We start from the raw sequence: 24145 nt of genomic DNA on the forward strand, positions 1-24145 counted from the left end.
TTCAATTTAAAATAATTTAAAGCTGTAGGACATCATACTTATAAGGAGCAAGATCTAGGAATCTGTTCCAAATCACAGGATTTACATTTACACCCCAACTAATTCCCCCAAGTTCCCATAAGTTTCTCTATGTCCACAGCTTGCATTCAGGGAGGCAGCTGAGAATCCAAACCATTAAAAAGCAAATGGCTTCTATACAGACTTTCTCCTCTTACCACTTCCTAGCTAATTCAGCAAAACAGTATTTACATAGGCATTATTGCCCAAGAGATTAAAGACAGGAGCAACAATGCGGGCTATATGCAGTTCAAACTCTCTGTCCCATAATAGCCTTACTACTCAATTTTGTGAATTTTATTAGCACTCAAACAGCTAAGTACCACAGTGTAAAAGAAAAATACAGACGTGGGAAGGCGACAAAGGGCAACACTACCGTAAGGGTTGGGAAAGGCTGAGGTGTTCTCACAGCGAAGATGCTACACGATATTGTAGAAGTAACAACCACGTGAGAGGACTTACCATGAGACTCAAGTCCTGCTCCCTGTGCCAGGCCATTGTCATAAGACTGAAAAGAAAGACAGTTTACTTTAATGGAGAAATAATAATTGTCATAGGAAGTAAGCTGGCAAGGACTTAACTCTTTTGATCTCTTTTCTGTCTTCTAAAGTAAGTGCTCTCTCCTGAGAAACACAGTGGGAATTCTGCAGTCCCTATTCTCATAGACAGCAGGCCGGAAAAGACACATCTAAGATGTGTCCAGGGCTCCCTGCATATGTGGTTCTATTCAACAACAATCTCCAAGCCTTATTCTTCACACCCCTCCAAGTGAATAGACAGTGAATTAAAATACAAGGATTTCATACTTATTCAACTCCAGTCATAAATAAAATCTATTCTGAGATGCTGGTTTTATTGAGGCTAAGAGCCTCTTAAATTTCAAGGTCAAGATATATATATATATATATATATAAAATCCAAACAGTAAGAACAATAAAATTTATAAAACACAAACTTCAAAAAGACACTCCTAAGCATCAGATTAATCTGATAAACATTTACATTTTAAGGGTAAAAAAGGAGGGAGCTATGGTTTGTTGTAAAATTGATCTAAAACCACTACCCAGGAGGAAGATCATTCTAAAAATAAAAACACAGGTTTAGTGGCACATGCCTACAACCCTAACACTGAGGCAGTAATGCCAAAAAAGAGGACCCTTAAGCTCAGTGGAAGCAAGCCTGACCACTGAATGTCAGTATCAAAAGACCAAGTTAGAGAGCAACTGAGAAAGAACACCCTATATCCACTTCAGCTTCCAAACATGCACACACCCCAATACTAGCAAGTACACATTTTGAACTTACTATCAACATCCTTCTGTAATTCCCCTTTGTGTCACATTTTATCTATGGGTCATTTTCTAAAGAACTTTTGTCTAAAAAGTTGTAAGAAGGCCAGAGAAAAGAAATAAAGGGTGGCTTGGAGGGCTCTGCCCCACCCACTAAATATATATGTATATGTTTGTTTGTCTATACATGCATGTGCAGGTATATGTGTATGTATGTAAGTACGCATGAACATTGGTTGAGTTGATAAGTGGTCACGCCCAACCAGAGAGAAAGAGAGTGTGTATGTCAGTGTGTGTGTGTGTGTGTGTGTGTGTGTGTGTGTGTGTGTGTGTGTATCTGGATATTGCTTGTGTAAAAGATTTTAATTCTTTTGGTTTTTTTCTAGTTCACAAAAAGTTAATGAGTTCCAACCTACTGAGTGAGAGCAAGAGAGAGACAGAGAAGAAAACAGTGCTTATTAGAGCACAAATATATACAGAGAGTGACAGAGAAAGAGACCAGTGCACAAATACTAGGATTGTAAGACCAGGGATCTTTAGCCTTTGTCCAACAGTTGTCCCTCCAAGTACCATACCCCTGAAGACCAGGGCAGGCCCCCAGCATTCCCTGCTTGTCCTCCCTCTCACTGGCAAGTTTTTCCTGTTGCTGAGGCATTGCTTCCCTTGCAATAAAGCCTACTTTTTGGACTCCAAAGTAGACTGGTGACAGGCCAAGACATCTAGCTTCATGGACTGAACAAACCAGATTTGTGGCCTTTCCATGAGGAGACACCCACTGTTGGACCAGCCAGAACATAGCCTATGTAAGCCACTCTATGACTCCCATCTGATAAACATATAGGTCCAATACAGACTTTGGCATTACTGTTTTAAAAGGAGATATAAAAGGCACATGGATCTTCGTATCAGACTTAAATATAGGAAAGATAAAGGAGAGTGTTACCTTCAGAGTGAATGAAAGCAAGATGTAGCTAAGAAAGGGGGGTAGTAAAGGGGAGGAAGAAGTCACACTCCTCGGAGGTGTCTCTTTAATAGTTCTGACATCCAGAAAGGTTAAGTTATACATATTAAGTAAAAAACATGACAGACAGACTGACTGACTGACCAGCTGACCAACAACTTTTGGGGAGATGGGGAATCTAAATGGAATGAATACCTACAAGAGGAATTCAAACAAAAATAAATCTAACTGTAGTTGGAAAAATTTACCAAGAGGGAAAATAAATAGATCCTATATAGTAAGTTGAAATTTGAGCTTATCTATATAGAGTCATGGTTCTTAATATATAGGTTAATAAAAACACACAAGCATAGACTGTTTGCATGTGTATGAGTGGATAGTCTCTGTATACATACATACATACATACATACATACATACATACATACATACATACATACATAATTTTATTAGCTCTGCTTAATGAGAAAAGGCCCAGAAGCAATGATATCCAATGTTTAATAAGCATACTTATAACCCAGATCCTTTGTTTCTAACAAGTTCTTTTAATACATTCATTCCAAGGCTCCTTATAGAAATGCATGAATACGGGGTGGGTAAAGGGGACAACACTTCAAATGTAAATACAGAAAGTATCTAATAAAAAAATTTTAATGCATGAATACAAGCCCAAGATTAAGAAAAGTAAAGTTGAAACTCAGATACTAGAGTTGAAACTCTTACACCAGAACGCCTTCAAAGGGTGAAGAGTACATGTCAAAAAAGTTCTGACCCAGCATTCTCACTGACCAAATCTGGGGCAACCTAACCATCAAAATATATTTATGTTCTAGTTTCACTATGATAAAGACACTTTCACTAAAAGCAATTTAGGGAAGGAAAGGGTTTAGGGCAGGAACTCAAGCAGGTACTTAAAGAACCATGAAGGAATGTTGCTTGCTAGCTCAGAGGCGCATGCTTCTAGCTTTGTGTAGGACTGCTCACAATGGGCTGGGTCCTCCTACACCAATTCAATTAACAATCAAGACAGTCTCCCATAGACATCCCCATAGGCCAATCTGGTCTGAGCAATCCCTCACTTGAGACTCCTTGGTCAGATGGCTCTAGGCTTTGTTGAATTGACAATGAAAGCTAATTAGGACAATGTGATACTGAAGAACTATATTCTATTGAATCTACAGTGATATGTAAACAAAGGAATGAAGGCAAAGAAGACTTTCTCTAATAGAATTTCCACTTATATTATTGTAGGAAAGCTACTAGGGCTGGAAAACTATCAGTGCACACTACATGAATCAATAAAAGGTTATAAGACACAGGTTACTTACTCTCCACATATTTTATCATGAAATGGTTAATAATCTCAAAAAGAAAAAGCACTAGCTTTAAAGAGAAAACTAGCACACACCACCTTAATCATGCAAACACAAATAGGACAAATTAGCATTTACCACCCAACCTCTGAACATGTTCCTTTCCTTCTTCCTTCCTTCCTTCTATACCCCGAGTCGCATTTCTTCTTCCCCTCCCTCAAATTCCCAACCATTCTCCTTCCTCAGCCTCCTGACAGTTCAGTTTATAGAACTGAGCTCAGTTTATGACTTTTTATCCCTTAAAACTCTTAAGGGTCTCTTCTTTCCGCAGTTACAAGCCTTTTAACTCTGTGTTTTGTGCAGGTGATAACATTGTATGCATAAGGCCCCCAGAAGGCAGAGGCAGGAGGATCTCTGAGAGTTGAAGGCCAGCCCAAGCTACAGAAGAAAACAAAACATTTGATGCATGGTTAAAACAAGCCTACTCCTTTATGAGCTCAGATATCCCATAAAGAGATACCAACAGATCTGCTACAGGTTAAATCAATACCTTACTAGGCTTCAGAACTCTCATCGATAATACGACCGAACCCTCAGAGTCTGGAGAGCAGCTCTACTGCCTCTAGTTTAAACAGAAGAAACCAGAGCAAAGGGTGGTCCTAGGTACCTAAGCTCTCCTCCCTACTACTAGAATAAACTGTACTGTGTGGAAACATATTTCTAGTTATTGTCTTTAAAATTAGATTAGAAAATACATGTACACACTATGTTTTAATGGTTAAGATATCAATATCTGAGATCATTTCTACATGGAGCTTTGGGACAAATCCACTAAAAAACCTAATCTTGCTGCTCTATCTTCAGATCTTGAAGAGATGAGGCACACATTGTACTGCACCACTCAATGCAAGCGATAATGACCTACACTGGTTCGGACTTATCAGCATAACTCACCATACTTCTTCTAATGTAGCTGATGGCTTTCTTCATATCCATGCCTGACCAGTTGTTGAGCATATAGCAAATGCAGGAAGCACAGTACACAAACCTCATGTCATTCTCACTGCCTTCGGGAACAGCACAGAAGCTGAAAACAAGGACGAGAGGCTGCATTAAGCTCATTTACCTGAAGCCAGAAACACGTGCTCTGTGTCTTCACTCACAGAAACATCTGCTGCTGACGTTACCTGTACCACATCCTACAAATGACCCCTAAACACCTGGGTGGTACTCACACGCACAAGTAATCACTGTGTATATGTTACTAAACAACTGTAAGTTGTTTACTCCCAAGAAGGGAAGCTGTGCCACAAGCTCCCAATTAGCTGCAGAAAAAGTAGCAAATAAAACTGCACACAAACTATTTAGTAGTAAGAAACGCCTAAGCCCATGTTTTATTATATGAAATTTCTCCTAAATGTATATAAAGAGAACTATTAACCGATCTATTATCTTGTGTTTCATTACAGTTTCAAGAGGTAATGGTTTGTGTTCTATTCCTCTTTCTGACAGAAATCTGGGCAACATTGGATACCCAAATGGCCATTTATTATGTCTACAGTAATTTTTCCCTCATCAAGAGCAGTATCCTGAAAACAAAGACAAGAAAATGAGGGTCACAGTGTACAGGGCCAGGATGTAACACAGCAGTAGCTTGGTCCACAAAGCCTTTTTCTTGGAGATCACTTCATCACATTAACAACTTAGAACTGTTAACATACATTACATTAACATCTTAAAATATAAAGCATCGGGCATCAGTGGCACTAGCTTCTCTATCTTTTAAATATGTTCCTCAATGGATTGGAGAGCAAGTTACCTAACTCTGAACGTGATATTTAATGTGCAATCTTTTCTCTCCCATCAGTACTTTTAAGAAACCAACACTCAAATTAAATAGTTTATTTCAAAATATTTGTTTTAATAATAAATATTTGTTTTAATAAGGGTTTAAGTTTAAAAAACAAGAAAGGAGTTCTACTAGAGAGTTAGCTTTATTTTTGTTCCTGGAAAATGAGATACTTTTTCATCTTGCATTTAACTATATTTCAGACATTATGTGGTTCATTTCCATTGTGTAAATGGGGTCTAATACAGAACTTCAACACATTAATTATGTACTAACTCTTGGACTATATTTCTAGTCCTGGGATCTAATGATCTACTATAGTACTATATCTACTTTTTTAAAGTTCCAAATAGTTTTTATTTAAACACAAAAAATAACAGTGAATAGTTCATACCTCCCATCTTCCAGCTGAAGTGCTCTCAAGCCTGCTAAGCAAGCTTCTTTATCTACTCGGCTTAAGTCATCTCCAAGAATAATTAAACAGGAAAGACCAGTGTAAGTCATTGCTATGTGTCCACTGTCATAAGGATGAGCTGTTCCTGGATTCTAAATTCAAAATTAATACATTAAATTGATTGAAATTTCAAATTCTATTTCACAAATTAATGCTCAGCATGAGGTTCTAGTAAATGTTGCTTATACCAATTTGTACAGAAATCCAAATAAGAAAAACATGCCTTAATTTTTAGATGTCTCAATACGTCTTCTTACAAGCTATATAATTTTCAAAATGTTACGATCCTCCAACTTTATGAAAATAGTTATGACATTCAACCCAACCTTATCATTTATAAAAGTTAAGTCTTATAAAGTTAGAAACTCAATATTTCAAGCCAAAAACTGTATAAAAAGAAGTAAAATTTGTGCTGAGCATATAGAGTGCTTGCCTAATGTGTGTTGAGGCTGAGTCTAATTCCCAGCGCTGCCCAAGAAACAAAACCAAAAAAAAAAAAAAAAAAAAAAAAAAAAAAAAGTACTGCATATGGTACAAACCTAGATTAAACAACACAGTATTACTCCCCACAGAACCTTACCAGTCTAGCATGTCCAACTCAACTCTAATAAACATTAGCATTCAAATGTAAAGGAAGTATAAATAGTTAATTTTATGTATTATTCATCTGTATAGTATTAACCAAGGTCACACAATCGCAGAAATAAACCCCATTTAAATCTCAAATGCGGAATCTAGCCAACAATGTCTATGTATTAAAAAGGGTTAGAAATTTGATCCCATAATGTTCTTGTACATTTGCTTCTTCACAGAGCAAATCTGCATGAAATTCAATCCCTTTAACTCTGAACACTGACCCACCCCACTTACAACTCTCATACAGTCTCACTAACCCCAAACCACTTTTCATTGTGCCCAGGCTTGAGTCCTTCCTCAAAACTCAAGCTCTAATTCTCTGAACTGTTCTATTTCACATGTATAATGGGCTTCTTGGAGTGCCCACGGCATGTCTCATTTTTCAGTATTCAAACCAAACACCTGCTATTTTAAAAGAATGGTAGGGAATCCAAACATGAATTAAATGTGAACCTTGACCTTTAAGAGATGAAGAGAAATCTGAGTGGTTCCAGTGAGAGAATCTAGAGTTGAGTACTGAAATATCATGAAGAAGATACAGTTCTACAGATTTAAACAGGGACTCTGCTGCAGTACAAGGGCTTGAGAAGGTGTCATAGGGGAAAAAAATCAAAGTGAAGCAAATAAAGAAAATCCCTGGACATTAAAGGTGTTACATAATTTAACAGAGAATATAGGATTTGTGATACAAAATAAATGAGGTAAGGTGGGTGGATCTGAGTGTTTATAACCCATCAAAACTGTACATATATTAGGATGGCAATGGCACCAAGAGGTCTGGTGGTTTCTGAAGGGAAAAATTGATGGGGTGATTTTACTTATATATGGCACTAGAAAATCTCTTTTCATTTCCTTGGGTTTTTCTGTCCCCCAGCTGCCCTCAATGATAGCTTGTTGTAGGCCTATGTGATTGCATCTGAGTCTCGAGCTCCTGTTACATTGAGATACATTGAGGGTTAAAATTGGGTGTCCCGAGAACATGTAAACTAGGGGCAAACATTTAATTCTTAGGGGACATTTTAGTTCCTGGAATTTCTAAAATGTGCAGGGATTCAGTTACAATGGTACACCGACACCGCTGGACAAAATGGAAATCTTGAACCGGGGATTTTAGGGTCAGCTTCAGCAATACTGCAAGACCCTGTCTGAAAATAAAATTTAAAAAACATGATATGAAATGCCTTGGAGGTAGAGGTTATCTTGTAAAGGTGTAATTAAATCACTGTTTTACACCAACAAGTACAGCATCTGCACATGGCCTTGTGCCACACAACAGGCATCATTCCCTGTCGACAAATAATCCTGTTCTTTGTAACTAACTCAAAAGCCTCCCATTATTCAGGGCTGACTTACGTTGGAAAATACATGTATGAAGGGAAAAAAGAAAAGAAAGAAACTTATTTTAGGAACCCTTTGCTGCCATATTCCCTGCTACCAAGGCACTTAAGTGGAGACATCTTACTGATGTCATCTGACCCTGATTCAGATGGGCTTGTCTACAGTGAGAGGAATAAAACTCAGTCTCAATCAACTGTTGTTATCACTACAACCACTGTCACATCTAAAATATTCGGAGTATGAAAGACTGGGAATTTCTCATCCATCTTGCAAGTGTACACATTCTTGAAGTACTCAGAGTAATCCCATGACTGACAACCATCCTATAAGCAGACTAATTCATCAAGAAAAAAGCCTCTTGTTTCTGAGGCCTATTTTTACTTGTAGCCCAGGTTGACACAGAACCGATTATAGAATCCAGGCCAACCGTAATCTCATTATAGAGCCTCCTATACCAGGCCCCCGTGAGACCTCTTTAAAAGGAAAAGGAGCAGGGGTATGGCTCAGTTGGAGAAGCCTGGTTTGCTATAGGTCCTGAGTGCCATACCATCCTAATGAAAGAAAGGAAGGAGGCAGAGGTGATCAAACTCTGCTCTACTTTCTACTATAAAGAATCTTGGTAATTCTACAAGTAGAACCTACAGTGCCTGTTCTGGCCCTGCTTCTCTTTGCTTCACTGGGACTTCTCTGTACACTGGTTCAAAAGCCTCTGTCCAAGATGCTGGGGAAGCTCCTGCTGACAGTCACTTCCTGGAGAGCAAGAGCCCAGCATAAATCCTGCAACACAGGGAAGTTCACTGACTTCACAGAAAGTACCTGGGCATTATATTTTGTTTGTTTCTCCAGGAAACCATTAATGTTTAGCATTTTAAATCTAGAAGCCTTGTTCTTTCCAAACATCATCATTTGCTTTCTCACTAAAATTTCCTTCTATCCCTTCCCAACCCTCCAACCTACAGAGAACTCACCTTTGATGGATTGAATGGAATACCCAGGTATGAAGAACCTCGGAAACCACAGCGATTCAGATTTGACCCTAGGGAAAAAAATTGTTTTTGCTTATTTGCTTATTTAAAATACAGCATCTCTGAATAGAATCCAGACAGTTTAGCTATACAATTGTTCAGTAACATACATATGGTGCATACAAGTAAGTGAGGGTATACGTGGCTGTGTGCTCAGGCAGAGACCAGAAGAGAACAGCAGGGTCTTCCTCCACTGCTCCCATCCTATATTTAGAGACGGGGTCTCATTGGACCCGAAGCTGTTTCAGCTAGGATGGCTACCCAGTCCACCCTCCGGCAGCTGGGGCTATAGGTCTGCACGGCCATGCCAGGTTTCTGTGTAGGTGCTGTGCTGAACTCAGGCCCTCTTGATTTCACTGCATGTCCTCTTACATATTAAGACTCACTGTCTCCTTTTCTATGTGAGATAATGGTGAAGGCTCATGAGGAAACAAGCCCAGAGGCTAAGTGACATGTTGGAGGGAACGTCTCATACAACAGACTCTAGAATCTTGATTTCCCACCCAGTGTCTGTCTCCCACCTTGACTCACTGCTTCTTGATACATGAGTAAACTGAAGGCGTGTATTGTGCTATCACCCTGGAGAGAATGTATATTCATGTTTCAGTCTTAAACCCGTGTTCCGGGTGCCTGACTTTGACATATGTAGGATACTTAAGTCCATACTTGTTTTTTTTCTATTTGTAAGTTTTTCTTTTTCTGGACACATACATACATATGTACATAAGTATATGTATATTTATGAAAATATATTGAGTTGAGAACTCAAAAACTCATTATAATTATGGGTTTAATGTCTGTTAGGAAGCCATTATTATAGATATAAAAGGAACAATGTATTAGCATACCAAAATTGACAGCTAATAAAAACTCAAGAACCTTTCAAAATGGACTCTGATGCTATGAACTTTCATCTGTTATGATGAGGACCAAATCATAACTTTCCCATTCTACCTGTTCAAAGTGCTCTGACTGTGCTCATCCTGCTTCCCCAAAATACTTAGTGGTAGCTTACACATCTTTTCAGAAATAAGAGACACTGAAAACTTCCTGCCAATCATCCCTCTCTACACAGTACTAATGATGGCAGTGGATTCAGTAAACATGCCTTATTTTTGGTAAGACTAAAAAATTGGCAAATCATTTAAGGTTTTTAAAGAGTAACCAAACCATAGGTTACTCCAGACCCTTTCTCTAAGTGAGGATACATCTGAGAATGTACTTCAGGACCTTCATGAATGAGGTCATATGCACAAAAGTTTCTGATGCAGCTTGATGGCAAAAGTTTAGAAGCAAAAGAAAATGCTAACAGGCTTAAAATATTATGCTGATTTTGAAAGTAACTATTAGTAAAACTAAATAACAATATGGAAAGCTGTATCTGAACCAGAGAAACAAAGGCTACAAAGCACATGTGTGTGATGTTTATAATTAGGCAAATGGTACATACAGCCTTAACAGCCTAGAGGGAATCGCAAAGCAGCAGTGGGCTGACAGGTCTGAGACTGCCATCCTCTGAGTGAGTCATCACTGATCACACCAAACGTAGAACCCTATGACACATACCTACCATCTTACTGCCTGAGATGATGAGGAGTCCACTACAAGCCTCACAAACACACGCAAAGCCTTTGCGGTACTACCTTACTTACTGAAACTCTAGAGGAAAAGTCTGCCTCCAAGCTCAGTCACACTGTTGGCAGATGAGTTTCTTGTTACTCTGCAGCTAAAATCTCAGTTTTATTGGGCTCTTAGCTACGAGCTCTCCTTGGCTCCTAAAGCACCACTTACAGTTTCTTACATACCACTCTTTACCAGAGCGCAGCTAGCACTCAAATTCTTTTCAAGATTAGTATCCCTTCTGTTCTTTCACTACATTCCAACTAACATGCTGCTCATGTGATTGTACTATGTGCACACATGTACACACACAAACACACACACACACACACACACACACACACACACGGGGGGGGGCACCTATTAGTTTAACCTTAACTGTAATCTACAAAGTCCACCAGCAACAACCCAATGTCTGACAGAAAAAGAACAAATGAGAATATGTGGTATAGGGTCAGCACATCCCACACAGCCTTCACCAGATGCCTTCATTCTTCATCATGACTTTGTTCTAACCACTTTCAAGGTGGTAAGCAGTGTCTAAAGTGTATTTCCTATATGATCCAACCTGAACATCAGCTTCCTCTTTTCCTCCCCAGATGAGGATCTTCCATGCTACCAACTCACTGATACTTCACTATAAACGTGTGATCTGATCACATCTGTTCTATGCATATCTTGAGTATAATTCCCTCCTTAAGAAGTTCTTTTTTGAGGGCTGGTTCTAATGCTTTGATTTAATTGGGAATCTGTGCATCCAAACAGGAAAGGTCCTTGTCCCCAATTGGTTTCTGATCAATCAATAAAGATGCCAGTGGCTAATGGATGTAGGAGCTGCAGAAGATTAAGCAACTAGCCATATGAGAATTTGGGTGGGTGGCCACTGGCCACTTCCCTGATTAGCCTAGGGTAGCAAGGAAAGTTTTAGGAGAGGCCAGCCTTTGTGGCAGCCAAAGCATTTTAAAACTAATTGCCGTGTGTATCTTCCATTCTCGAATTCAGACAGCTCCTCGGAGAGTACAGGAGTGTGACCAGCAGCCAAAGCAGTGTAGCGCGAACTCATTGCTACAGTTCTTCAGCCCCCTGATTACTTAGGTCATGCAGTCTGACTTCAAAGAAAATGAGTAAAATATCACTTTCTTAGAGTCAAAGTGAACACGTCTGCTTCTAAGGTTAGTTAGGTTAAACTCATAACCTTTCTGAGAAGCAGCAGAAGAAACTGATGCTCAAAAATACTATATTAGGATAAACACAAGTATCCAAACTCACTAAAGGCATGACCCTTTTCTTCCTAATACTTGTGTTCTACATGCAAGTAACAACTTGTCTGAGTTTGTTTCCCTATCTATCTACCAACCTACCAATCTACCTACCTACCTACCTACCTACCTACCTATCTATCTGAGATGATCTCATATAGCTCAAGTTGGTTGTCAAACTGTTATATAGCCAAAGCCTTGAACTCCAGCTTCTCCTGTCTCTGCTTCCCAAGAGATGAGATCATATGCTGAAATTTATTCCACTTCCTAACCAGAACATCGACATCCTACAAGTAGAATGTTGCAGGGTTCTTATAAAGAATAAGAAAATATCACCCTAAGTTAGGTAAACCAACCACAAAAGAATACACATGGCATGCACTCACTGATAAGTGGATATTAGCCCCAAAACTCAGAATACCCAAGATACAATCCACAGACCACATGAAGATCAAGAAGTCAGAAGACCAAAGAGTGGGTGCTTCAGTTTTTACAAGGGAGAAAATATTCACAGGAGGAAATACAGAGACAAAGTATATAGCAGAGACTGAAGAAAAGGCCATCAAGAGACTGCCCCACCGGGGGATCCATCCCAAATATAGTCACCAAACCCAGACAATATTGTGGATGCCAAGAACTGCATGCTGACAGGAACCTGATATAGCTGTGTCCTGAGAGGCTCTGCCAGAGCCTGACAAATACATAGGCAGATGCTCTCAACCAACCACTGGACTGAGAAGGGGGTCCCAAATGGAGGAGTTAGAAAAAGGACTTAAAGAGCTGAAGGGGTGTTCAACCCCACAGGAAGAACAACAATATCAACCAACCAGACCACCGCCACCACCCCGCCCCAGAACTCCCAGAGACTAAACCAAAGAGTACACAAGGAGAAAACCATGGCTTCAGCCACATATGTAGCAGAGGATGGCCTTGTTAGACATCAAAGAGAGGAGAGGCCCTCGGCTCTGTCAAGGCTCAATATTCCAGTGTAGAGGAATGTCAGGGCAGGGAGATGTGGGGGGGCACTCTCATAGAGTCAGGGAGAGGGGAGATGAGATGGGAGATTCCAAAGGGGAAACAGGGAGAGGGGATAACATCTGAAATGTAAGTAAAGTCCCAATTAAAAATAAAATAAAGATGTACATCACAATGCCTTTAATTGAATCTTTAAGGCTCCAGCAATATCTGAGTGATTTTGTATTCTAATTAAATATTAATTTTTATAATTAAAAAAAGGATAATGGGCATGTTCAGTTTATAACTTAGCAGTGACCACAGCTTAATAAGCAGCAACTATTTAAAATTGGCCAATTAAACATTATCAAAAGCAAAACAAGAAGAAACAACCAACCATTGTTTTGGCCCCTGCCCCAGTTTTTTTCAATTTTTAAGGGAAAATTTCTTCAAAGTCAAGTGTTCGTTCTTTTCCATAGAGGAGAATGCAATGTCACCATGAAAGTCTATTTACAGTCTTCAGAGACTACAGCATATGGGACACAATGTAGTATTCCTTCCCTCTTTTGAATGGCTTGTGGACTGTGAAGCTGGATTTAAAAAATGTTTTCAATGTAAACAACAGCATCAAAGGAAGATCTTATTTCTCATGGTATGTTTACTAACTTTAAACCTACAGCCCAAAAAAAAGATGGTTTATGCATCTAACTGGTTTATCGGCCATACACTTAAGTACCAATGTTTTAAAAATAATGTTCATTAACAGGACAATATTTACCATTTCAAGTTCATTAGGCATACTTTTCTAGTTCCTGTCAAGTTTGTTTCTACTGAAAAATTCCTTTGTAACTCTAGAAACTTGCACATTTTATCACATTCAATTCTCTCTAAACTTAGCACTGCAAGTGTATGTCAGGTGAAGGTAAAGCTTCACTCAAGAGCACCATCTAGCGTTCATGCTTAGCATCAACAAAACAAATGAAAAGTTCCTTGCAACTGACTTTTGCCTGCTGACTGGGTAATTTGCCTGCTGACTCATTTTAAAGGTTGTGGTTTTGCTATTAAGTTCAAAATAAAGACCAATTATATGCCAAGCAATTTAAGACAGTGCATTTAGATAGTTTTAAAAAAACAATATTGAGGTGGTAAGATGGCTAATGTATAGTCTTAAAATACAATGTTACACAGGCAAGATGGCTCATTGGGTAAAGGCAGGCAAGACTCAGGACCTGAGTTCAATCCCGAGATTCCATATAAAGTAGGAGAGAATCTATTCCATGAAACTGTCCTCTGACCTCCATATAAGTGCTGTGGCATGCTCACACGCACACATGCACACACGCATGAATGCACGCACGCACAACCCAAGCTTACAAAATATAAAGGTTTAACGAAAACTTAAACACTTTAGCTAGATGTGGTAGTGCAGTTATAATCCCAGTTCTTCAGAGGTTGAGGCAAGGGAATCATGAGTTTGTGTTAAACCTGGAATATATAGAACAAACTAAACAAAAATGACTGTTTTTCTATTAATTATTTTATTTATTTACATTTCAAGTTTTGTCCCCCTTCCCAGTCTCCCCTCCACAAAAACCCAGCCCCACCCCTCCTCCTCTTTGCCTCTAAGAGGGTGCTCCCCCACCACCCACCCACTCCCACCTCACCCCTCTAGCACCCACCTTTTCTGGTGCATCAAGCCTCCACAGGTTCAAGAGCCTTCCCTGCCACTGAGGCCAGATAAGGCAGTCCTCTGCTACATATGTAGTGGGAGCTACGGGCCAGCCCATGCACACTCTTTGGTTGACGGCCTAGTCCCTGGGAGCTATGGACTAACCCCACTGTTGCTCTTCCTATGGGGTTGCAATCCTCTTCAGTTCGTTCAGTCCTTCCCCATATATGTAACTTTAATTTTTTCAAATCTTATTCTTAATGGTGGTTCTTAAACACTTTAACCTCCCTGTATTCCACTACTCAAGAGGTAGTGGGAAAGAAAGGATACGGGGAAGTGGACATGTTTAGAAAGGATTTTTGGAGCAACTCCGCCTGTGTTGCATAGAAATCAGCAGTTCAGTTTACAGGTCAGCAGGCAGCTCAATCCACTCACAAACACATCACAGATACACCACCAGTCCAGTTCAGTAGTCGGGTGAGCAATAGCAGTGGCATGACCCAGCAGAAAAAGCCAGGCCTCAGCCTCAGCTCAAGTCAGCAGGAGGGACCCAGAAGGACACCAGAAGTTCTCAGCTTCTGCCAGGGAAGAAGATCAGCAAAGACCCACAAGCACTGCACAGCTAGCTGGACCAGAGAGCCAAGCTCCCTCTATCACTTTGTGGAGTCCCATTTATACCCTCCAAGCACCACGTGTCCTCCACATGCCCTCCCTCAGCAGTGCATCTTATCAGCCTGAGTCTGAGGAGTGCCAACAAATGCAGCTCAACTACACAAAATAAGGCAGACCAATACATGTATGTACATGCATGTTGTTAGCAAAGTATCCTTCATTCTGTGTTCTTTCACATGCTTGCTTTAACAGAACATGCTCTCTCTTATATCTGCTTCAGTGATATATTCCTTCATGAGTCTGCCTTAGTCTTTCACATGTGTCCACTTCAGGAAAACACTCCTTCACATGTTTGCCCCAGCAAAACACCATACAACACAACTGACTCTCCAAAGAAGCCTTAAATTTCCATAAAATAACAACAACAAAACAATATTCTTTCAGAGTTCTAAAGGCCAAAACTATGGTGTTAGTGGCGTTATATCCTTCTGGAGGCTGGAAAAAGTCCAATCCGTGTCTTCTCCTTCCTTGAGTGACTGAGCTATCCTTGCCATTCCTCAGCTTGATGATGCCTCATCTGCTTTAAGACAATCTTCCCTTTGTGTTTCCCACTCTGTAAAGAACACCAGTCTCAACTCAATCTCCGCCCCCATTACATATGCAAAACCCTCATTCATCTACGATCACAACATGAAGCTCTAGGTAGACACAGCCCTGTGCTCCAACCATCAGATATAGTATACACTGTATATGAGACTACCAGATAAAATGAAAAAAATTATAGTGCTAATTTGCCTTTCAAGAAGTTTTAATATTTTTACCTCCACCAGATTATTAAGCATCCTCCCACCCCCCATAGTCTTGCCAACTTCTAAAACTTTTGCTAAATTGATGAGTTAGGTTAAAAAAAAAATAGTGTGCCAATATTGTTTTATCTGCATATTCTAAGTAGGCAACCACAATTTTCATTAAATCTATTATGTGTCTAATTTTGTTATCATTCACTCCATAAAACTACAAGTATGTACTTAGTCAAACCTAACAAATGATTCTTAATCATCTGCAAGGTTCATTTATCATTTAGTGTTAGATTTCCTAAACTTTACATGGCCTGACAAAAATCATAAATATGTATCTGTGAGTTGCAGAGGAAAGTCTACTTGGTGTGCAAACATGCTGTAAGAAAAAATATGTGAAGAAACAGAAAATGTTCTAGACTAACGTGAAAACATAGAAGAGGAAAGGGAGACTTGAGGGAATATCAGCCTAACAATACTGACAGGGAAGACAAATGCCCTCCAGAAGTTGGTAAACTCACGGGAAGTAAAGCTATTTAAAGTTACAATAACCGATACTTAAAAAACAACAACAAAAACCAAAAACAAACCAACAAAAAAACCAAGAAGGTCAGGTAAGTAATAATATAACGGACTTTCAATCCATCTCAAAAGATTTGGCAAAATCCTAATTCTAATTCCAAAGAAGCTTTAAAGTTATATCAAGTGTAATAAACAAAAGGGAAGCACATCTGTCAAAACTAAGCTCCTGAACTTCAGTGAAATGCATGTGATAAGAACTCCAGAAGCTTCTGCCATTTCCTTCTAAGCACATACCATGACTTCAGGCAATTTGAACTACATTTACACTTTGTATAAACCAACGATACATTGTATACTTATTTCTCTCAAAACATGTCAATCATGAAGTTATAAATTGTGGAGATTTAATGAAAAAACTTTAAGAAATACAGTAATTGACTAAGAGAAATTTTCTGAAGAGGAAAAAACAATGTTGGGAATGAAAACTTAGAGCAAATGCTGAAGGACTGACCATATATAAACACTAAATACAAATAATTAATGAGTCATGAATATAGGCATATACAACAGTGTGCTGCTACTTTTGTGAATCTCAATGTAATTCCCATGACTCTATTGTTTTCTCAAGACAGATTAAAACTAATACTAGTCACTTGTATCTCAACAGAAAGGGATCCTGAACTACAAGGAAAATAAGGATATGCAAAGTATGCTATGAGTATGAAAAAATACTATGATTTGCCAATCCCATACATGTCATGCCAAAAACAGCTAATCATACTAAAAATAAAATGTTAAAAACTCACTCACTGTCTTCTGTGGGAAGAACCTGCAAGGAATAAATCCACTCTATTATATCGTTTTTGTTCACCACATCCAAGGAATCCAGCATATCCAGCCCAGAGAGTGCAAAAAATGCGATTGTCAACCTAAAAGAAGAGAAAAGGAGAATGTCACCTGAACTATCAAACCAATGAACCATTTTCTGGCTTAAACAAAAACAAAACAAAACACCAAAAGAAAACCAACAACAACAAAATAAAACCAACCCTTCATTCTACTTCTAAAATAATTTAGATGTCATTTACCACCTTGACAAATATGGAAACAAAACAAATAAAACCTCACAATGTATTCATGATTTCTGAACAGTACCAGTCAAACCTTTGTTTTAATTTTTTAAGAAAGGGACTTTTAGAATTATGAACACTTCTCGACTGTAGGGTACAGGAATCCACCAAAGCTTGCATGTGAGAAACTTGAAGGCTAAAAGTAGGTTTTGTGTGCTTATTGTGTGTTCACGTCTGACTGACACACCACTAGATTTATTTTTTTATTTTTAATTAGAGGTGTCAGAACATAGTCTAAGAATGGACTGGTATAAGGAGAATTCTGAGTGAGAACTGTGAGAAAACGCCAAGAAAAGAAGACAAGAGTTAAACCTCAGACCCTTCAAATCACAGAACTCTTCGTGGATCACGTTTTTGTGCCCTTCCCAGGTATAGTGGATAGTTTACTTCAGATTATTCATTACAACTGGCTATTATGATTTGCTTACATGCCTCTATAGAAAAACATGGCTCTGCCACTTGCAGCTCAGCATGCCCATCATGTGCAGTTTGCCCTTTCGACTGTGGAGACTGTGTGTGGCTCCTCTTAACCTTCAGAATCTAATCTGTCTGCCACTCAGAATAAAGCTGACTACTGAATGAGCCTTTAGTCTGCCTTATTTATCAGCTCCATTCTCCGAGGTCCCACCACCAGCTAGAACACAAACAATGGGTATGTGTGTCCAAGTATGTGGGTTTGTGCAAACAAGTCCAGGTCCCTGGAGAGAGAGTCCAGAGTTGTCAGTCTGTGAAGGTGGAATTGCGGGCAGTTTGTAAGTGAACCACTATGGTGCTGAACGTGGGTCCTTTCAAGAATAGTACCCTCTTACCTGTGGGCTATCTCTCCAGTGCCATCCAGTTCTTCCTGTAGCTGTTTAACATTCTAGAAGAATGCAACCTGATTATGCATAGCCCTACCCAAGGCTACACAAAGATGTCTTCACTGTAGAAGACACCTGACATCTCAGTTAGAAATGGTTATTCAGGGAAGGAACAAAACAAGGGTTCAATGCCTGGCCTAGAGCAGTGTTTCCAAAGCACTGAAGTCATCATTGCTATACCCGCACAGCACACTGCTCACCTGTCTCAGTGTAACCAAATGGTGTAATTTTACAGAAGCAGTGGCTTAGAAAATATTACTGGGCATGTAAATATACAAACTAACTTCAGCCCAAGAGCTAGGTAGGTACTCTGGCCGGTGTGGTTGCACACACCAGAAATCCCAGTATTCAAGGGGAAGAAGCAAAAGCCTGTGAGCTGGAGGCCCCCACAGACTATGGAGACCCTGCTTCTAGAAATAAATAACTTGGCTGCTCTCTGTATCTCTCAGTTAAAAAAAAAAAAAAAAAAAAAAAAAAAAAAAAAAAAAAAACTTAAAATCAATTATGAACTACAAAAAGCAAACTCAAAGCCAAAAGTGAAATGCAGATTGAATCAAGAAAAAAACACTGAAAATTCAATACACTGTTAGGTCAGAAATTTTAAATCACATGGGACTCAAGAAAACTAAAAAAGTTATCTTAAACAGTTCTACAGGAGGTTCTGGACCTTACGCTGCTCTTGCAGAGGACCTTAGCTCAGTTACCAGCACCCACATTGGGCAGCTCTCAACCACATGTAATTCCAGATCCAAGGGCTCTAATACCCATTTCTGGTCTCCACAGACACATGCACATACATACATATGTATATATTTACATATATACACACATACATAAATAATAAATCTAGTGTACTAGACATAGGAGTGAGGACAGCAGCTCTCAGCCAAGCATTGAGATGTTACATACATACTAATAAACATAAGATAGTTGGTATAAAGTGCTGTTTACACTGCAGTTATTTAATAAATTATGAATTCAGACAATTTTACTGCTAGTTATGAGCAGAAATTATATTGTGTAGTGCTGACATGCACCACTCTAATTTTACAAATATGCACAGTGGGATTTTGAAAATGCAATTATAAATCTTCACTGATAGCTAGGTAAAATATCTCTTTGCTGTATTAATGGTGCAGATTTTGGACTTTTTTTTTATGTTGGAATTCATGGCCTATAGTGTGGAGAGCTTTTGGGGCCACTTGGCAAGAATTTGACATTGGGCCAGGACAAGGAAGTAGGGCTACATCAGGCAGGAACTTGGCCAGGACAGGGAAGTAAGCTCAGGCAGGAATCTGATTTTAGGCTAGAACAAAGCAGTAGGTCAGGCAAGAGTATGACTTTGCCTACGACAGGGAAGTAGTCTCGGATAATCCTGGTCATCTTTACAAGCCTTAGAAACAGTGACCTCGGAATTTAGTTTGTGGCTGGGCTTGTTCCCTGGCTGTGTTCACTGTCTTGTCCCCTTAACCTTGTTGCTTGCATGTAATTAAGATGGTACAAAAGCAGACTGGGAAAAAATAAACTGCCTCAGCCTCAGAACTGGCTGGGGTCATGCTACAATGTTGTCTTTTTTTCTTTTTAATCCTCATTCCTTCCCAGGAGAACCTGTTGGCTGACTGAACTGACATGGTCCCTGCAGCATGCTAGCAAGTTGCTCTACTACTGAGCCACATTCCTATCTCTGGAAATAGTAACTTGAAGTCTAGGAATGTAATACATGAAGTATGTATAGCAACTTACGCTGGCCAGTCAGTATCTGGGGAGGGATAAACAATACTTCACTGTTTCTTTTAAAGAATCCGTTCATCCTGGAGCTGCTGAGATGGCTCACTGGCTGCTCTTCCGAAGGACTGAGTTTCAAGTCCCAGTACCCACATAGTGGTTCACAACCAGTCCCAGGCCCTCTTCTGGCAGCCATGGCCACCTGGTAGGATGCGGGCAAAATACACGTACACATAGAATAAAATTTTTTAATGTTTTTAAAAATTCTGTTCATTCTCTAGAGCTCAGTTCACATTGCTTGGCAAATAATCTGTTCATGTCTTGCATATGGCAGCTGCCACCAAGGTTCTGGTGCAATGCTGTCCTGTAAGACATGATGAGAAATGATGCAAACATTGGGAAACAACAGCCAGTGGCTTAAATGTCATGGAGAACTTGAAGTGTGTTGGCCATTGTAAAAGAAGAACCAAATTTTAAACCAAATCTAATTAATTCAGATGACAACAGCCAAATATGGCTACTAATAACCCAAAAAGGGCAGCTCCAGTGTTATGTAAAAGACGGCTATTAAACAAGCCAATAACTACAGGCAGTTGGGTGGTAATCAAGAAAAGCTTTTCGAAAGAAATCTGGATTACAGTACATGTAACTGCCATTTACTTCAAAAACTCTACATTGGTAGCAAAGAACTCTACTCGGAGTGCTAGCCTGCCTCCTTCAGCTCTGTCTCCACCCAGACCACAGCTAAGTATTTCTTCATCTCATTTGTAGAAGCCATCTATAAAAATCCCCAAACTGAAACAGTCATGAAGTGTTCAAAATATACTGTAAGTTCCTAGTTCAGAAAATGTAGGGAATTCGAGCACAAAAGCAAGGGGTTACTGGGTATGGTAGCTTGAGGCTTTAATCCCAGCACTTGGGAGGCAGAAACAGGTGGTTCACAGTGATCCTGGTCTACAAAGTGAGTTCCAGGGTACTGTGCAATCTAGTCTAAAATAAAGCCAATGTTTCTCATCATCCGATCTTAGGTGGCTCTGATGCGGGGCTCCAAACACAGCAGTGCACAGCAACCATCTCATCTCTCCCTTTGGTTTTTCTCAGTTCTACTTCTATAACAGTTCCTAATCCTTTTTGTCAGATGCCAAGCATTTGACAATTCCATACTTAGGATGCTTCAGGTAACACTAAGCCTTTTTATGCCTACCATGATATTACAATTCCTCCTAAGTAAACTACTAATCATATCTTAGGGGTTCCCCCGCCTTTTAATTAAGAGTTAATTAAGGTGGGAGGGCAGGATAGGAGTGATGGGGGCCAAACGCTTCGTATTTTGCTTTTGTTAACGTAAGGAAACAAAAGTAACCCTTAGGGTTTTAAGAGAGTGGGAAAAGGAAGCTCACAGAAAATGACTGGGAAATGAAAAGAGGCGGAACCGGGAGGTTCCAAAAGTCCTGAGCTAGGAGCTCCACACGCCTCCCAGGGCGCTAGGAGTGGGTGCCGGCTGCCAGCGGAGATACAGGAGGGAGGCCGGGACGGAAGAAGTGCAGAGTGACGGGGAGCCGAGAGCCTCGGACAAGGCAGGGATCGCAGTTAAGGCCCCAACCGGGCAGGTCCCTGCCGTCCAGCCAGTCCGCGGCGCGCATCCGGAGGGCCACCATCGCCAGCCCCGCCGCGGCAGCGTCCAGTTACCTGCTTGTCTCCAGCGAAGAATACCGCTCCGGCAAGACCTGGAGGCAGCGCTGGAAGAACCTCACGTGCCGGTCCCGCAGGAAATCCAGCCGTTCTCCTTCTCCGCTCCCCGCCAGTCTATCGTCCTCCGTGGCCGCCATGCTGTCCCGGAAGCGACACCCTCCGCGATCCGGAAGCAGTTGGCGCGCGGAGGGAAGTTAACTTTAACAGGCTGTTCACTGGCGCCTAGAGAACCAGGCAATCGCCGGAGCCTGAGCCTGTCGACCCGGAACCCCGGTGAAGCATTTAGTCCCTCGTCTCACTGAGTTGGACAGTCTTTTCTACTCAGTACCATAGTTTTCCATCCTCGCGCCTCGTAAAATCAGTTCATAAATACCTTCATAAGATTTTGTTCTTAAGAGACAGAGGATCTTTGTGTGTAGCCCTAACCGTTCAGGAACTCCCTCTGTAGACCAGGCTGCAGTCAAACTCAGAGATCTGCCTGCATCTTCCTGAGTGGTGGCATTAAAGGCATGAGCCACCAAGCCTGGTACATAAGATTTTTGTGTTAAAACCTCTGAGTGAAACCTATTTCTTCTTGTGCTAACCAAAATATTTTAAATCCTGGCCCTAAACCCGTAAGAGTGTGAGATCTGAAAGTTTAATTTTGCAAAGACACGTTTTTGAAAGGACACACTTTTAAGCTGAATGAATAGGGAAGCTAAACATAGAATTAGAAACTGGAGACAAACGGTTCACTAGAGATTTATCAACATTTTGAAGATTCAGACATTTTTCTAAATATCTTTACAATATCTGAAATTATTTCAAAATGTATGCACAGGTGGTCCTCATTTTACGACGTTTTGACCTATGCTGTGTACTGAGTATGGTGCTTTTAAAGTGACAGTGTCAAATTGGCAGGGAGCAGTTCGTTGATTGAGAAGATCCTTGGAATGGAGCCATCAAAGAGCAAAGCATTGTATGGCAGAACTCGAGAATAATTAGGATTAAGAAAGTTCAGGCAATTGGGGCAGAAGATAAAGCTATCCAAGCAGAATTTATGAAAATCAAACAAAACAAAAGATTCAAAGAAATACAAGTAGCTAGTATATGTAAAAGTGTTTGCTTAAGAAGTATTAATTTTTTGCTTAAAATTTAAAAATCATTGATTGTATAAAGGGAACTAGACAATTTAAGAAATACTTATACTTTATTCCCTCATTGCTGATAGGTTAGAAATACTGATATAGATTTCCTCTAAATAAGTGTAACAAAATAGTGAATTTGAATTATGTTTACAAATACACAGACACTTAGTTACGGGTTAACTGAGCTGGAGAGATGGCTCAGTGGTTAAAAGCATTGGCTGCTCTTCCAGAGGTCTCGAGCTCAAATCCCAGCTCACAACCATCTGTAATGGGATCTGATGTCCTCTTCTGGTGTGTCTGAAGACAGCTACAGTGTACTTATATATAATGAATAAATAAGTCTTTTAAAAAAAGAATTATGGGTTGACTTTTTCCCCCAGAGGGCCAGACTATAAAATGTTAGGCTTTCACAACTATTCAGGCCCTCAGTTGCAATTTCATTATAATGCATAATTAGCTATAGACAACATATAACCAATGGACAAGGCTGTTTTGATAAAACTTTATTCATACAAAAATAGAATTTAAGTTGCCTTGACCATATACTATCCCCTTTAAGTTCACAAGGCACTCATGAGGAAGAATTCCACCAAAGATTAGGGCTAAACTAGGTTCTTTAAAAACCAACCAAATTTTGGTGTACTTTTAATTGTAGAAAATCAGTTCTACAAAACAGCAACTTGTGGGTTTGTGTTAGACTTTTTAAACTCAACACCCTAAGGCACCTGGATGACTTGTACTCAGCAGTTGCAGCACAAGCCTGGCAGACTGAGTTCAATCCTAGAGACCAGCATGAAGGTGGCAGGAAAGAACTACCTCCACCAAGTTGTCCTTTAATATTACCCCAACATATTGTGGCACATGTGTGTCTGCCCCCAGAGACATGATACATGCACACACACACATGCACCCACACACACAAATAATAACAAAGGCTGGAAGTAAAGATCATAGAACATGTAACTGGCATACATAGGGCCCTAGGTTCAATATAAACAGCAGCACCAAAGGTTCAAGCAGGGTGCACAATTTCGACGCAGGCAACTGAAGCATATTTATGCACAATTCAAAGCAACACAAGAAATGTTTACTTTCCTGCATTTTAGACCGATGTTCTGTTCTGCTGAATTCCTTCATCTTACATATTCCTCAGTTGTTCCAGATTATTTAAAAGAATAAATACATAAATAAAATACTTCCTCGTTGTGCACCAATAACTATACAATTAAAATTTACTTTCCAAACTTTGGAATCTAA

General features: G+C 39.8%; 1 protein-coding gene across 1 annotated transcript in view; it reads right to left on the reverse strand.

The window, feature by feature from the left end:
- PGGT1B (protein geranylgeranyltransferase type I subunit beta) overlaps positions 1-21898 on the reverse strand; it is a gene marked incomplete at its 5' end in the record, with an annotated part of 29250 nt that extends 7352 nt beyond the window's left edge. Inside the window, 6 exons of the mRNA XM_080920498.1 lie at positions 520-565; positions 4574-4706; positions 5863-6014; positions 8865-8932; positions 17165-17283; positions 21759-21898. Of these exons, the coding sequence (XP_080776624.1) occupies positions 520-565; positions 4574-4706; positions 5863-6014; positions 8865-8932; positions 17165-17283; positions 21759-21898 (658 nt within the window). The remainder of the gene's footprint in view (positions 1-519; positions 566-4573; positions 4707-5862; positions 6015-8864; positions 8933-17164; positions 17284-21758) is intronic.
- Positions 21899-24145: the final 2247 nt, after the last annotated feature.

The sequence above is a fragment of the Micromys minutus genome, assembly GCF_963924665.1.
Source record: "Micromys minutus genome assembly, chromosome: 8".
Classification (NCBI taxonomy): Eukaryota; Metazoa; Chordata; class Mammalia; order Rodentia; family Muridae; genus Micromys; species Micromys minutus.